The sequence below is a fragment of the Centrocercus urophasianus genome, unplaced genomic scaffold (genome assembly GCF_019232065.1).
Source record: "Centrocercus urophasianus isolate 14NV4802_14NV808 unplaced genomic scaffold, USGS_Curo_1.0 seq_27, whole genome shotgun sequence".
Classification (NCBI taxonomy): Eukaryota; Metazoa; Chordata; class Aves; order Galliformes; family Phasianidae; genus Centrocercus; species Centrocercus urophasianus.
Window position 1 is genome coordinate 4,366,673 of NW_024884833.1, and position 14,853 is coordinate 4,381,525.

The window sequence follows — 14,853 nt, forward strand, 5'->3', positions numbered from 1 at the left end:
TCCAAAAAAAATTAAAAAATTTTAAAAAAAATTAATATAACCTTATGCACACTTTCCATTATAAAAATATGCTCTGTGATCCACATTTACATACTTAAGTATACAAGGGTATGAACACCTCCAGTGGGATTCCAGAATAACCTAAACAGTTTTTCCATGCACAGCATGTCATCAACACTGAGTATTCTCCATCCTATGGCTTCAGATGAGGTAGATATCAGATCTGTCCCATTTGGCTTGAATGCTCCAATTATGACATTTATGGCACGGAATACAGACACCATCTTCTGCTAATGAATTTGAAGTTCTCCTGAAATGAGTGACAGCAACTAGAAGAGTGTTCCTATCTATGATTACTGGATGACATGTGCCTCCCAGTACATGAGTTCCCTCCAGAACTACCTGCTTACATTTCTAAAGGACAGCATTTAATTTTGCATTCCTTGAACACAGAACGTGCTATGCTAACCACAGGATTCCATTTCTTCCACAGGCTACTCTTTTACGAAGTGCAAAACTCTGAGCTGCAATGATTAAATTTCTTTATGAAGCTGTCCTACATTCTTTTGCTTTTACTTAAAAGCAAATGACAAGAGCAGAGGTAAACAAACAAAAGCAGTACATAAGCAGCCAAATGGAGCTAAGGTGCCAGCAACACAGATATTCTTCCTCTCGTTGGAACAAAGGAAGTCCAAATAGTGAGTTCATAAGGTAACTACAGTGTAGATTTTCACATGTAAGATAGCTTCTGCAAAATGTATGAATGGAGATACAGTTCCTTCTTTAGTACTCATGTTCTTCAGCACGTTTTATCCTTCTATTCAGTATACTATCTTTATTCAACACACTGGAAGCAATCTAATCTATCCACTAACGCTTTGTTTTGTTCTGTGTTATGGTATGTCTACAACTGAGAGTAAATTAGTGCCTTATAGATAACAACACATGCAGGAGCATATCCATTCTTTTGCCTTTCTCTGAGTTAAGTCATCCATTGTGTCTCATCTTATGAGAACTATGATCACCACTCTTGACAAAAAGTTGGCCTAACTGGTTAGAAGTAACACATGACTATGAAAATGTTTAATCGTACCACACAAGAAAAATATTCCAACCATGTAGAATTCTGAATGTTGAATGCTATTAAAATCAAATCCTGCACATATATAAAATTAATTTTCTCCCTGTTTTTTGCTAGAATTGTAATAGAATACTATGACTACATCATTTCTACATCTCACTAGTTTTAATGTCATGAATTGTAACAGAATGAGTTAATTATTAACCACTGCAGCATTTTAAAGGGTTATATGGCTTGTGGGGACTAGTTAAAATAGCTTTTAATTTTACACTTGCTAATCACAATTCAAAAGACTTTGTATTCTCTACTAGACTTTGATAAATTGGAAGATAGGTAACAGAGAAATATGCCTGTGACAGCATATTGAAACTTGTGTACATCCTTCTTGTTGATCTTGTTGATAAATCCCAGCAGAAGGTTCTTTATATACAATGAGACGACAGTGACAGATTTTGCACTCAGCAGCATCTGCATGAAATCATGTCATTATTCCCCTGAAGAGAGAATCTGAACAACTGCATCAAAATGAACACTTCTACATGCTCTTAATACAAAAAAAAACTTAATCAACACTCATCGTCTGTTATTCTAACCTTGTCTCTACTAAAGCAACAAACGTGAACACGTGTAAACCTCAACAGTTCAGAAGCAAATAAACTGAATCACCAGTTCACCAGCAAATACAAACATTCTTTGTTGAACTATGCAATGTAAGAACATACAGAAACAAAATGACATTAAACATGAAGATTAATAATGAAATAATTGCAAAGTTAAGCAGGATTTGTCACAGTAAATGGCTTCTTTTATACTTCAGCTAGCAGCAAAGTATTTTAGAAACATGACAGCATCCAATCATTATACATTATTGTTGCTGTAAGTTCCTCAGCACAGCTGCTACCCACGCGTATTAGAGCAGACATGAAACACAATCTTTAATCAGATTTCGTTTAATATGTTCAAATGGTGAACTAGTTCATAAAACTCAAAATATAATCATCTCTCTCCAAGAGCCCAAACAATACTGACATACACAGACAAGGCGGTTTTTTGGTTTTCCAAGAAGACAAATCTCGAGTGAACAAAGCTTTGTTTTGTAATCAAGCTGCTTTATTAATCCTCACCTCAAAAATCATCCACCTACGATCAGTATGACTTCAGTCATAACATTACAAGCAGCCTTGCTTGCTTAAACAAAGGGCTTATCCTAGTTCCTGGATACACTGTCATCCCCTACTATCATCAACAGATGTTGCAGCATTCTAAGCAAATGCTCCACCTTGCTCAGTTTCCAAGTTTCAGCACATAATGCAGAATTGCCCCATGACATAAGCAAATGAGGTGAAGATTCTAAAGAGCATTAAAAAATTAGAACTAAGTCGGAGTTGTAATTAAGGCCAAGTACAGTACACAGCAAGTATAAAAGAACACATGACTTTTCATTCAAACTCTTATCCACAGATCACTTATCCTAACTTACACACAATGTACTGAATATTATTGCATCAATGATGCATTGTGTAAGAGCAGACCATAGCCATGCGCTTCCTCTGCAGTGTTCAGAAAAGCATCTCTAGAGATCTATTAAGACCTATCTTATATGAAGGGCTACGTGTTATTCTTACACAGCTGCATTTCTACTGTTATTAAGTTTTGTGGTTTTTTTTTTTTCAATTTCCAGGATAAAGCTAAGAAAACCTGATTGCTCAAGATTCTATCAAATAATTTTGGAATAGCAGCAAAGAAAGGGACACAAACTGTAAAGGGTAATTAGGTTGGGGACCTCAGAGCATCAAAACACTAGACTACAATGCAAATTTGTGTTGATATGCCTGTTCTCTGCAGGTGTGCAAAAAGGTGATCCCAAAAGAGAATAAGAAAACTGGCATGTTCTGAGTGTAATAATGACTTTGGAAGGTTGAAATGAAGAAAATGAAGATCTTCTTTACCTCTGCAGTCTGTATTATCAATAAAGTACAGTGCTACATAACATTTGCAACTAAACTACAAAAAAAATCAGCTTCTAAGGAAGCTCATTTTTTATATATTGTCAATTTCAATTTCTATTCCAAATCTCCAATAAAATACTAAATGTAAGACACTCTGAGCAAAAACAAGAGAGCAGAGACTACTTCATGCTCCATCCTGAGTCTGTAGTCTCAGCTCCTACTCTTCAGTGGAGTGAATCATTATCTGAAACAGAAACTACAGAAGTTCCACCAGCTACTGCTTTCATCACCTTTCACAAGAAAATGAAGCGGTCCCATTTGACTGCTATAATTTAATAACCAGACTGAACACAGTTAATCATAATATTAAAATGAAAATATCCAGATAGTCCAATAAAAATGCTGTCTCAAAACAGAGAGAAATTCAATTTTGCTGCCTAATCATTTATAATCAGATGTGTACAGAAGGACAATAAGTCTAAGAAGTGGTGGCATATGCTACTCTTGGTTGACAAAGAGCCAAACTTAAGAGAGCACATTCCGATATAAGTGTTGATGAATCAGTGTCTTTGGTATCTAACCTTCAAACATGTAATTCAGCCCAATAGTTTAATTGCACATTTGTAACAGGCGGACAAAAATCCAAATCAGCAAAGAGAATAGACTTTGGAATAGCTTTCCACTTTGAAAGACCTGTTGTATTTATTTAGCTACTATTTATAAACTCTTATTTCACTTGTATTATGGATTTTTATGCAACATAATTTCTCATTTACAGTGATGGAAGAAAGCCGTGTTCTTAATTGGAGTGTTTACAGTAGATTCACTAATTAGTTAGAATTTTATTGTTCATCTACTCTCGTTTACTGAGGAGAGTTTCTTTCACCTACTTTCTTTCTTTTCTCTTGGGTGGGAGCTGAAGGCAGAGAATCACATACTTAGTTGCTATCAATTATTTATCACAGGAAAACAAACATACTAGAATTACTGAAATATGGATATTGGCAGGTTTTGCAATAATTTCTGACAGGACAGTTTCTGGGAATCAACAGAAGAAAATAAAATAGAGCATAACAGAACAGTTGGAAGCAGCCTTCAATGATCATCTTGTCCAACTGCCTGAACTCATCAGTGCCAACCAAAAGTTAAAACATATTATTGGGGGCAGTGTACAAATGCCTCTTAAACACCGACAGTCACAGAGCATCAAGCAGCTCTCTACAAAGCTTGTTCCAGTGTTCAGTATGTCAGGTATATTCTTAATTAAGAATGCAGTGCTAGTAAAACTTGCAGAAGTACTAGAAATGAATTGGGATATTAAATTTGATTATGTTCTCCCCATACTAATGAGAAAACAAAACTTACAACCATATCTCCATACCCACTTTTTGGTAGAAAGTAATGGTTAGAATATGCACTTTTTAAATTACAAGTTTAAAACTGGATTCTCTTTTTGATGCAAAAGCAACTCATATTCCCAAAGATCAGGGAAACAAGTATGTTCTGCAAGATTTTATTTGTTCTAGCTGGAACAAAAAAAAGGCAACAAAAGAGCCAGTCTTTAAATATTGCAAGACTGCTCCAGAAAAGGAAGAGAACAATCTATTCTCCAGATCCATGACATGGAGGATGGAAAGTAATCAGTTTTAGTCAAGGAATTATTTAGGGGTAGACATCAGGAAAAAAATTATCCATAGAAATAATAAAGTACTGGAAAACACTGCTTGTGCAAGTTACAATTTTTTGTAGTTAAGAATAGTTTAAACAAGTACCTGCAAAGAATAACATAAGACCTTGATTCTGCTTTAAGAGTGGAAATACATAACAGATGGTTTCTTATTGTCCCTAGTACTCCTGCTTTTCTATGACTGATAAATGTCCCCTGTGACCACTTATTTCGAGTGAACTGGAGCTGCAGAGACTTTTTACCTGCAGCTCTGCTTAATTTTACCTTAAAAGATATAAAAATATTGCACTTTGGACAAATTCATTTTGTTCTCAAAATGAAATAAAGTTAAAAAGGAAGATTTTTTTTCCTCTGGAATGCAAATTTCAGAATACGGTATGCTAAATATGGGTACAAGTTACTGCAGCCATTGCAGTATTGTTCCAAAGGCGAAAAGATATCAAGTGTACTGCAGAAAATCAAACCTCCTCAAAAGGCTGAAATTATCACCAGTTCCACTGCATAGCCAGCATCTGTTTTCATATAAAAAAATAAAGTGTTTGAATTAAATGTTATTGCACCATCAACTGTTTTTTAAATATCCCCCACTAAGTCAAATATTAAATTATTTTTATCAAATAAAATATAAGGTCTTTTTTAATGTATCAAGTAGATACAATATATGAGCCATAAAGAAAAAGAACAGTCTAAGGAAATAACATACATCAAATCAGAGATGTCAGAAAACAATCACTAGGTTGTTTCTTTCTGAAGATTTGAAAAACATTGCAAAAAGATTGTGCAGACTACTGCATGCAATATATGCATGAAATGCATCCCTCCTCATTCAAGGTGTTGAAGCAGGTGACACTTTCAAGCTGTCGAGTGCTGCATGAATCCTGAAGTGCAATCTGGACTCCATAGAGTATTCTTTGTAGTTGTTTCTGCAAATAATAAAGTTCTTTTATTAGTTGAATTATTTTTACCTCACATATCAACTGAAATAACAGTTAAGAGCCTTCACTCATGCCACAGGAGACAGAGGTTGATAAGCAGATGAATTACAGTCTTCTGATGACATTTAAGGCTATCTCTACAGAGCAGAGACTTTTACCAGCACTAACAATTACATTTCCTGCTAAACTGCATCCATGTCTTAGCACGTCTCCCTCACTTAGTTTGATCATTCAGCAGTCCTTCCGACTACATGTTTGCTGTGAAAACACAAACTAGAAAAATACAGAAAAGAAAGACTGTAAGCTGCAAATACATTCTCAACTTCAGAACAGAACTCAGCCAGTGAAATAAAACAACAAAGAAATCAAATTATGTAAGCCAAACCAAATCAAAACGAAAACAAAAACTATTATGTTTCTAAAAGGCATTTTGTAAGACTGTTCTTTCTAATTCACAACACTGCTGCACAATTGGTACACTTCTCTACCCACATTAGGGGCAAATTACATTCCTTCCTGTGCTCAATATTTGAAATGAACATGCTGCACTCTAGTAAATTCTAGTTATCTATGCTCTTCTGCAACCAAATTTAAAAAGAAAAAAGTAGGTCAGATAGCATTTAACCTATTCTCAATGACATTTTTACTGCAGCAGATACAAGGCCCACAGCTGCTCTCCATGTCACAGCTTTCTATGGACTCACTAGCTCTAAACCACACATACAGCAGAGTGCAGCCCTTTCCTACATACAGCATCAGAATCTCTAAAAACTAAATTAAAAGGACATACTTTCTCTGAATACTCTGTGTGTGCAGCATACTCTAGTCCACTGTGCCTGAAGCAGTACAACAGCAAAACTATCAAATTCAACCATATTGGACAAATTCTGTAGTCAAAAACAAAGATCTACTTGCATACTACTTCTACTTCTGGCAGGAGACTGTCAGAAAAAAAAATTTCTTGTTGGTAAATTTACTCAGATATTCTTAATCTCCAGGTTAAAACAAACAAACAAACAAACAAATTGACTTACTTTGCAGTTTCTATGTATCTGATAGCTTTTTCTCTCTCATCCTGTTGTTTGTATAGAAGTCCCAGCTCATACATGGTGAATGGCACCAAATAGCTATCATATTTTATTTGCTTCTCACTAGGAAATCAGAAAAATACAGAATGGCTAAATACAACATTGTCTTATGTGATCAATTAACTTTCAAACGCAAACACCATATGTGGAAGTCCACGGCCACAGAAAACTCTGGAAATTTTTACCAGTTGACATTGTGCATATCAGTAACACTTGCAAGCCATGGGTATAAAATACTATCACGATCTTCAGCAAGCAAAGATTTATTCATTCCTAATTATTATCCAAGCTACATACACCCAGGACTAGAACTCAATGGTGTGACTTACAGTTGAAAAAAAAAGGAACAAAAAGATGACACAAGATTAAAAGCAATGCAAATACTTCTTATACACAAAACCTTATTACGTCAGTTTGCCTGAACAAAGCTTCAAAGAACTAAGAAAATTCAACTTTTCTTCAGCATACAAAACCTACAGAATCGTAACAGCCAGAAGGCACCTCTGGAGATTATCTAATCCAACACTCTGCTCAGAGCAGAGTCAACAGCAACCAGCTCAGGACTGTGTCCAGTTAGATTTTAAGTATTTCCAAGGATGGAGACTCTACAGACTCTCTGACCCTTTTGACAATGCTTTCAGCAATGTAATCAGTTTGATTATTGAGTGGTCCTGTGTGGAGTCAGAAGTTGGACTTGATGATAACTGTGGGTCCCTTCCAATACAAGTTATTCTGTGATTCTGTGACTTATACATAAGACTCTTCCAATCCAACCCAAGACTTTCCTTCTTCAGGCTGAGCAGCCCCAGCTATCTCAGTTTCTCTTGATATGATAGAAGCTCAATCTCTTAATCATCTTTGTGGCCTTTTGCAGGGCTTCATACAGTACATTCATGCCTCTCTTGTACTCTAAAGACCAGAACAGGATACAGTAATCTAGATGTGGCCTCATCAGAACTGAGTAGTGACAAAAGATCACCTCCCTTGACCCAGTGAGGACACTGTTCCTAATACAACCCATCGCTAAGGCTTCCTGGAGTTGACTGTGATGTTTAGGATATCCCCAAGGCTTTTTCTGACAATCTGCTTTCCCATCATGCTGCCAGAAGCAGCAGTGCAGGGAGCTTTATTCTTCACCAAAGCTTGCCATTTCCTTTTGCTGAACTTCATGAGGTTGCTATCAGATAATCTGTCTAGCTTAAGATGGTGCTTGCACACTGACAGACAGCTAAGTTCAATCACATCATTTTCTTAATCCCCCTCCAAAGAAAAAAGTTTAATGCAGGAGAAAAAAAACAACTGCTAAAACAATGCAGAAGCAATTCTCTAATTCTCATCACCAAATGATGATCAGTCACATCTTGGGAAGAATGACTTCAGTACATGTAGCAATTATTGAGGAACACAAATATAATCACGATAGCCCTCTGTTCTCATTCTCCTTCTCCAGCTTTTGTTACTGAGCATGATGTCATGCAGTATGGAGCATTTCTTTGATGTCAGCTTTGAGGTTAGCTGTCCTGGTGATGTCCCGTCCCCACCTCTAGCCTAATCCCAGCCTACTGGCATTTCACTGAGGGGTTCATTAAAGAGACAGACTCGCTGAGCATACCTCAGTAACAGCCAGAACACTGGTGTGGTATCAACTGCATTATAGCTACAAGCATTCCAGTGTCAAACCCTGTAGTATTCTGCTGCTGACTGGCAGGCTGACTTTGTGCTTCCCTTCACAGGCCTCCCGAATGCAACAGTTCAGCCAGTTTTCAATTCACACCACTGCCTCCTTAATTAGTCTAGACTTCATCAGTTTCTCTATGATGCTATTACAGTACACCATGTCAAAAGCTTCTTTAAACTGGAGATGAACATCCACTGTTCTTCCCACAGAGTGAAGCTGAGTGGTCTGTAGTTCCCCTAAGTATCCTCCTTCCTCTTCTTGAAGACTAGAGGGACATTTGCTTTCTTCCACTCCTCAGGAACTTCCTTCAATTGTCATGACTTTTCAAAGGAAAAAAAAACATTGGCCAGTTCCCTAAGTACTCATGGATGTACACCAATAGGTCCCGTTAGGTATATTCAATTGCCATGGACATACGTACGCCCAGTTTGTTTAAATGTTTCCTAACATAACCCTCTTCCACAATGTTTTTCTCATTCCAGACTTTTCCACAACTCTTAGGGATCTGGAAAATTCCTGAAGAGTGATCTTGGCAGTACAGAATGAGGTGAAGAAGGCACCAAGCACCTCGGCCTTTCCAATATCCTCTACAATCAATTCTTTCATTCTTTTCTAGATAAAACATCAAACAATTTTACAGAACATAACGTTTGCAACAAACACCAACATTTTGAGAGTCATATTTCTAGAGTTACCTCATCCACCAAGGCAAGCTGTGATGCACAGAAATATGTCTTTAAAACAGTCTTTATGTTCTATAGCTGCTCAAGAATGTAGAGAGCAAAGCTAACCAAATATTTAGTTTCAAATAAAAAAATCCCTCCTTCCCCCCCCTTCAAAACATCTTTTTAAAGAAGTTTTGTCTGATTAGTTTTTGAGATGCATCAAGCCTTCACTGGATCAAATATCTTTGGAGAAGGACTTTCAGGAAGTTTATAGAGTCAGGTAACTTGCTAAGTATTTCACTGAATCCATTAGAGATCTTACAAATGGTAAGACAAGCCTGATGGCAAGAAAGCTGCAAAAGACACCAGAATTATAGAAAATATTCTCATTTTAACAAAAAGTAATTCTTCTAGACTATTATTTATTAGAAGAATTGCACAAACATTGTAATTTCTTTTCCAACCTAATTACTTCATTAAGTAGAAAAAGAAATTAACAATAAATGCATGACTCAATGTAACAGTAGATAATAGTAGATATGGATCTAAAATGTTGAATAAATTCCTAACACTGGAAATCCAATTTGTCAATTGAAACTAATAAGTTCTACAGTTTCTCATTATTTAATGAAGTATTAGCTCCAGAAGCACTAAATACTGGGGGAAAAAGGAGAGAGAGAAACAATAAATTCACACAAATTACCTTTACTTACATTCATAGTTCTGCAAACACAAAAATATTAATTACAAACGTATCCAGATAAATGCATTACTTGTCAGTGTGATTTACTTGGCCTAAAGCATCACATTTTTATAAAAATAATTTCATGTTAAATTGCTGTAGAAAAATATAACCAAAATTTTGTGATCCTCCAGCTACTTTCAGAGATATTTTAACTCCATCCCCTTAACAGTATAATGAAGTTTAATTATACAAAATTCCAATGTGAAGGTTTCTGCAGAAACATCATAAATCTCAATGACAGGTACAAAATAAAAGTAAAATGTCTATTATATTTACCTTTGAATTACTTGATTGAAACATAGTTCAGCTTGCATGAGTCTTCCCAAGTGTTTAAGACAAAGGCCTTTTAGTAACTGCAACATGCACACATCATCCATATAGTACTCTGTGTGGCCTGAAAGTAAAAGCAAAATACACCGAACAATTTGAAAACATGATCATGAAAAGGCAAACAAGATTTTCAGTAGGAGATAGGTAATCAGAGTCAGGAGCTTGCTTCTCAGAATTTTACAACTCAACACACATATAATCCATAGGCACAATTTAAATACTGTAAGACACTTAAATGTCTACTAGAGAGCATTCACATATAGCAATTATATATATATCTAAGAATAGAAGCTGGGAACAAGAAGAAACCTAAATATCCACGTGTTGCCCAGTCTTCTGTATTAGGAAGTCACTACAAAGAGGACATGAATTGGCATCAGCTAAAGACTTCTAACACATGTAACATCTACAGCAGAAAGGAAAGTACTGGCAGAACCCCCTCAGCACCAGCCAGAAATGTGAAAAGCACAAGATTTATTTCTGCATAATTATTAGGATGCGTTATGCGGCAATAGAAATTCAATAAATCATCTTTATTAGCATTAACTCTAACAATTAAAAAGGTTCACTATTAGAGTATGACATTTGGAAAACTCAAGAAAGCTTTATGCTGAATAGGACTAAAAATACCAGACAAAATGAGTTGTGGCAAAGTGGTATGGAAATTTAAATATGTAATTTTTTTTTTTTTTTTTTTTTTTTTTTTTTTTTTTTTTTTTTGCCTTGGTTTATAGCATTTGCTAGGTGTAGGGAAGGAAAAGAAAGAAAACACATATGGATAGACAGATGGCTGCACATACATTAACAATTCAAGAAGCAAAACATCCTCCCTCCAAATCATGTTGTTTACAACTAATTACCAGCTCTCTGAGGTCACGTTATTTTTTTTTTTTTAATAGTCTGCCAAAACATCCTACATAAGTAGTTCTGAAATATGTGAGACAAGAGTATGTTAGGATTTGGGCAGTGCTTTTGCACTGTACTCCAGCTTACTTCTGTCTGTGTTTAAACTCAGAAAGTCTTGATAGATAACAATCAACAGACTGTGCTTTTAGTGACACGTAGAAAAAGATGGCTGCATTCCTCTAGCCTGTTTTTACTAGTGTTAGATTCGTGTGGTTATCTCCCAAAGAGCTAATTCCTCAAAACTACTAGGACTAAGATTGATATCAGTAAAATCCAGCCACTCTTTATTTATTTTTTTTCCAACTAACATCTCCCTGGTATGTCCCACAGGAAGAAAAGACAGTAAGCCAAAACACTGCAACAGGAACAGTAAGTGCAGAGTCCAATTAAACATGGATAACCTTGGCAATATATTTGGAAGACCATCTTCCTGCAGTTCTCTGTACTAGAGGAAATACTGCCATTATTTTATGGCAATGTAACTACAAAATGATTTTTTCTTAATGTTACCAATTCTTTATTTTACATACATATTTAGAAATGACAAAAATGCTGAAAAATCCTGAGAAAAAATGTAATTTCTGAAGCGTTCCATCCCACTCCATCTGTCATCTCTATTTTGAGCTCTATACAACCATTTTTCAGTCACTGACAGATTCCTTGCTGTGCCCATTCACACGAAGCAAATGCAGTAACAGCTCTCTCTGAGAAGCATCAATCCCTAAATGACCTCTGTGTATAATTAACCTACTTTTTTTTTTTTTTAACAGCACCTTAGTGGTCCTTTTAAGCTTTCTACTACTGACAGCTGTCTCTTAAAATAATGCTGTATCCACGCCTCACTCTGCTAATAGCCTTACACACTTTCTTTGGATCTCAACTCAGTGGCAGCAATTCTGGCAATCAGTGTCTTTATTTTGTCTGACTCTTTATCATTAAAAGTTTATCAGGCTCAAAGACAGAAATTCCAGAACAAAATCGTACTTCACTGCAGTTATTACTACAAAAGACAAATAAAATGTAAAAATAAATATGCTTCAGAATTACATCTTACTTGTAAACTGCTTGTTTCTATTAGAAGAACATACTGTTTTTACAGAAAAATACTATTTGAAAGCACCAGTAATTTATTTATTTTAGCTGCTGTTAACAACGGATTCCAAGTGATGAATAAACATTTTATGCCACAGTCTAAAACCACAGCACTACTATTTAGTCTAAGCAAGATGTAATTCAGATTTTTGTAATATTCATTGCACACATACTCGTTTACTTTTTGGACACTCATTTTTACAAGAATTAATCTCCATCTGAACGCTATAGATAAATAGCTCAGCTTATTTTTTATGTGACAGCAACTCATAAAAGAACCTATAGATACACAGTCTGATTTCTTTGGACTTCTTGGTTTATTTGCTTGGACAGGGTAACTAAGTTCATTTTCCTATGCAGGAAGTTCTCACACAGAGAGAAAGCAGCCTTATTCTTAATGACTTACTCACTTAAGGCATATCCATTTATCCTCACCCATGTTTTACCCTACCATTCGGTTGTTAAAAAGGAAGTCACACCAGTGTTTTGAAGAAAATTAAAACAACAAACAAGACCATTCTGTTTCTCCGCCAGCCTCTGCTTTTATGGATACGTAGATCCTAAAACACCAATCAGCTGCTTTCTGCTTCAACAAGAACTCACCTGTTTCTTTAGACATAAGTATCTTCTATACCCCTAATCATCTAATTCATTTCTATTTCAGTGCTACTCCAACTGTTTTACTGTTTCTTTAATGGTGGCATCTTGCACATATCTGCCAACGAATTTGACAGGAAATTGACTTCACTGCTCTAAATTGACTAGATACTTACAGTATAGATCTCTGCATGAAACACCTCTGGATTCTCAACAGCTTCTGCCAGAACTCTTTCCGCAAAATTCAGAGCAGCATAACTTTATCTGCAGATGTCTTGCTTTTTGAATCATCGAATCACAAGGTTGGAATGGACCCACAAGATCATCATCAGCTTCACCAGTGCTGAGCACAGGCTGATGATTACCTCCCTACTCCTGCTGACCTCACTATTTCTAACGCAGGCCAGGATGGCATTGGGCCTCTTGGCTTCCTGGGCACACTGTCGGCTCACATTTAGCCAAGATCAACCAACACCCCCAGGTCCCTTTCCTCTTCACAGTCATCCAGCCACTCGTCCCCAAGCCTGTAGCGCTGCGTGGGGTTCTTGTGGCCAAAGTGCAGGACCCTGCACTTGGCCTTGTTGAACCTCATCCCATTCACCTCAGCCCAGAGATCCAGCTTATCTAGATCCCTTCAAAGGGCCTCCGTACCCTCAGGCAGATCGACATCACCTCCCAACTTGGTGTCATCTGCAAACTTACTGAGGGTACACTCAATCTCCTCATCTAGGTCATCAGTAAAGATATTAAACAAGACAGGCCCGAGTACCAAACCCTGGGGGACACCACTTGTAACGCATAGCCAGCAGGACTTAACTCCATTCACTCATTGGGCATGGCCCTCTAGCCAGTTCCTTGTGTAAAGAAGAGTATGCCTGTCCAGGCCATGGGCAGCCAGTTTCCCCAGGAGAATAATGGGGAATACTGTGAGAGACCGTGTCAAAGGCTTTGCTGAAGTCTAGGTAGACTACATCAACAGCCTTCCCCTCATCTACCAGTCTGGTCACCCAGTCATAGAAGGAGATGAGGTTGGTCAAGCACGACCTGCCTTTCATGAACCTGAGCTGGGCCTGATCCCCTGGGTGCCTCGGACGTGCTGTATGATCTCACCCTAGGTGATGTGCCCCATAAATTTCCCTGGTACTGAGGTCAGGCTGACAGGCCTGTAGTTCCCTGGATCCTCCTTACGGCCCTTCTTGTAGATGGGCGTCACATTGGCAAGCCTCCAACCCTCCTGGACCTCTCCAGATAACCAGCGCTGGTAGATGGCTGAGAGCAGCTCGGCAATCATCCGTGCCAGCTCCTTCAGCCTGTCTGATCCAACGGACTTGTGACAATCCAGACGGAGGAGGAGCTGTCTGTCTCTACCTGAATCACCATGGGCATATTCTGAGTAGCATTCCAGACTTCCAGATCAGGGTGTAGATAAGGGACCCCTGCAACAAGCATCCTGAACAGGTCAGAGTCCAGCCTCCTGAAGTTCAAGGTAGCAGTTTTGCTAGTTCCCCTTCTGACATCTCCAAGAAGAGCGAATTCTACAGTTTCATGGTCGGTCTGCCCAAGACAGTCCTCAACCTTCACATCTCCCACCAGTCCTTCTCTGTTAGTGAAGAGCAGGTCTAGCAGGGCACCACCCCTGGCAGGCTCTTGTACGAGCTGCGTAAGGAAGCTATCTTCCACACACTCTAGAAACCTCTTTGACTGCTTCCTCTGCTCTGTATTATATTTCCAACATACATCAGGGAAGTTGAAGTCTGGTGATCGTGCAACTTCCACAAGTTGCTCATAGAATGTCTCATCCATCTCTTCAACCTGATTAAGTGGTTTATAACAGACCCCCACCCAGATGTCACTCTTACGGGCCTTCCCCGTGATTCGTATCCATAGACACCCAACTTCTCAAATTCATAACCCCAAGCTCTTCAACATCAAAACAGTCTTTAATATATAAAGGGCCACACCACCACGCTTCTTTCCTTGTCTTCCCTTCTGAAGAACTTATAGCCATCCATCACAGTGTTCCAGTCATAGGAGTGGTCCCACCATGTTTCAGTGATACTACCTAGGTCATAGTTAGCCTGCCGCAAAATCGCTTCCAGT

The 14,853-nt window shown here is 37.6% G+C and overlaps 1 protein-coding gene across 1 annotated transcript in view; it reads right to left on the reverse strand.

Moving 5' to 3' along the window:
* Window positions 1-525: 525 nt before the first annotated feature.
* TTC39B (tetratricopeptide repeat domain 39B) overlaps window positions 526-14,853 on the reverse strand; it is a 91,655-nt gene continuing 77,327 nt past the window's right edge. The window contains exons 17-19 of the mRNA XM_042826811.1: window positions 10,105-10,222; window positions 6,687-6,803; window positions 526-5,640 (exon numbers count right to left, since the gene is read on the reverse strand). Of these exons, the coding sequence (XP_042682745.1) occupies window positions 5,544-5,640; window positions 6,687-6,803; window positions 10,105-10,222 (332 nt within the window). The 3' untranslated portion in view covers window positions 526-5,543. The remainder of the gene's footprint in view (window positions 5,641-6,686; window positions 6,804-10,104; window positions 10,223-14,853) is intronic.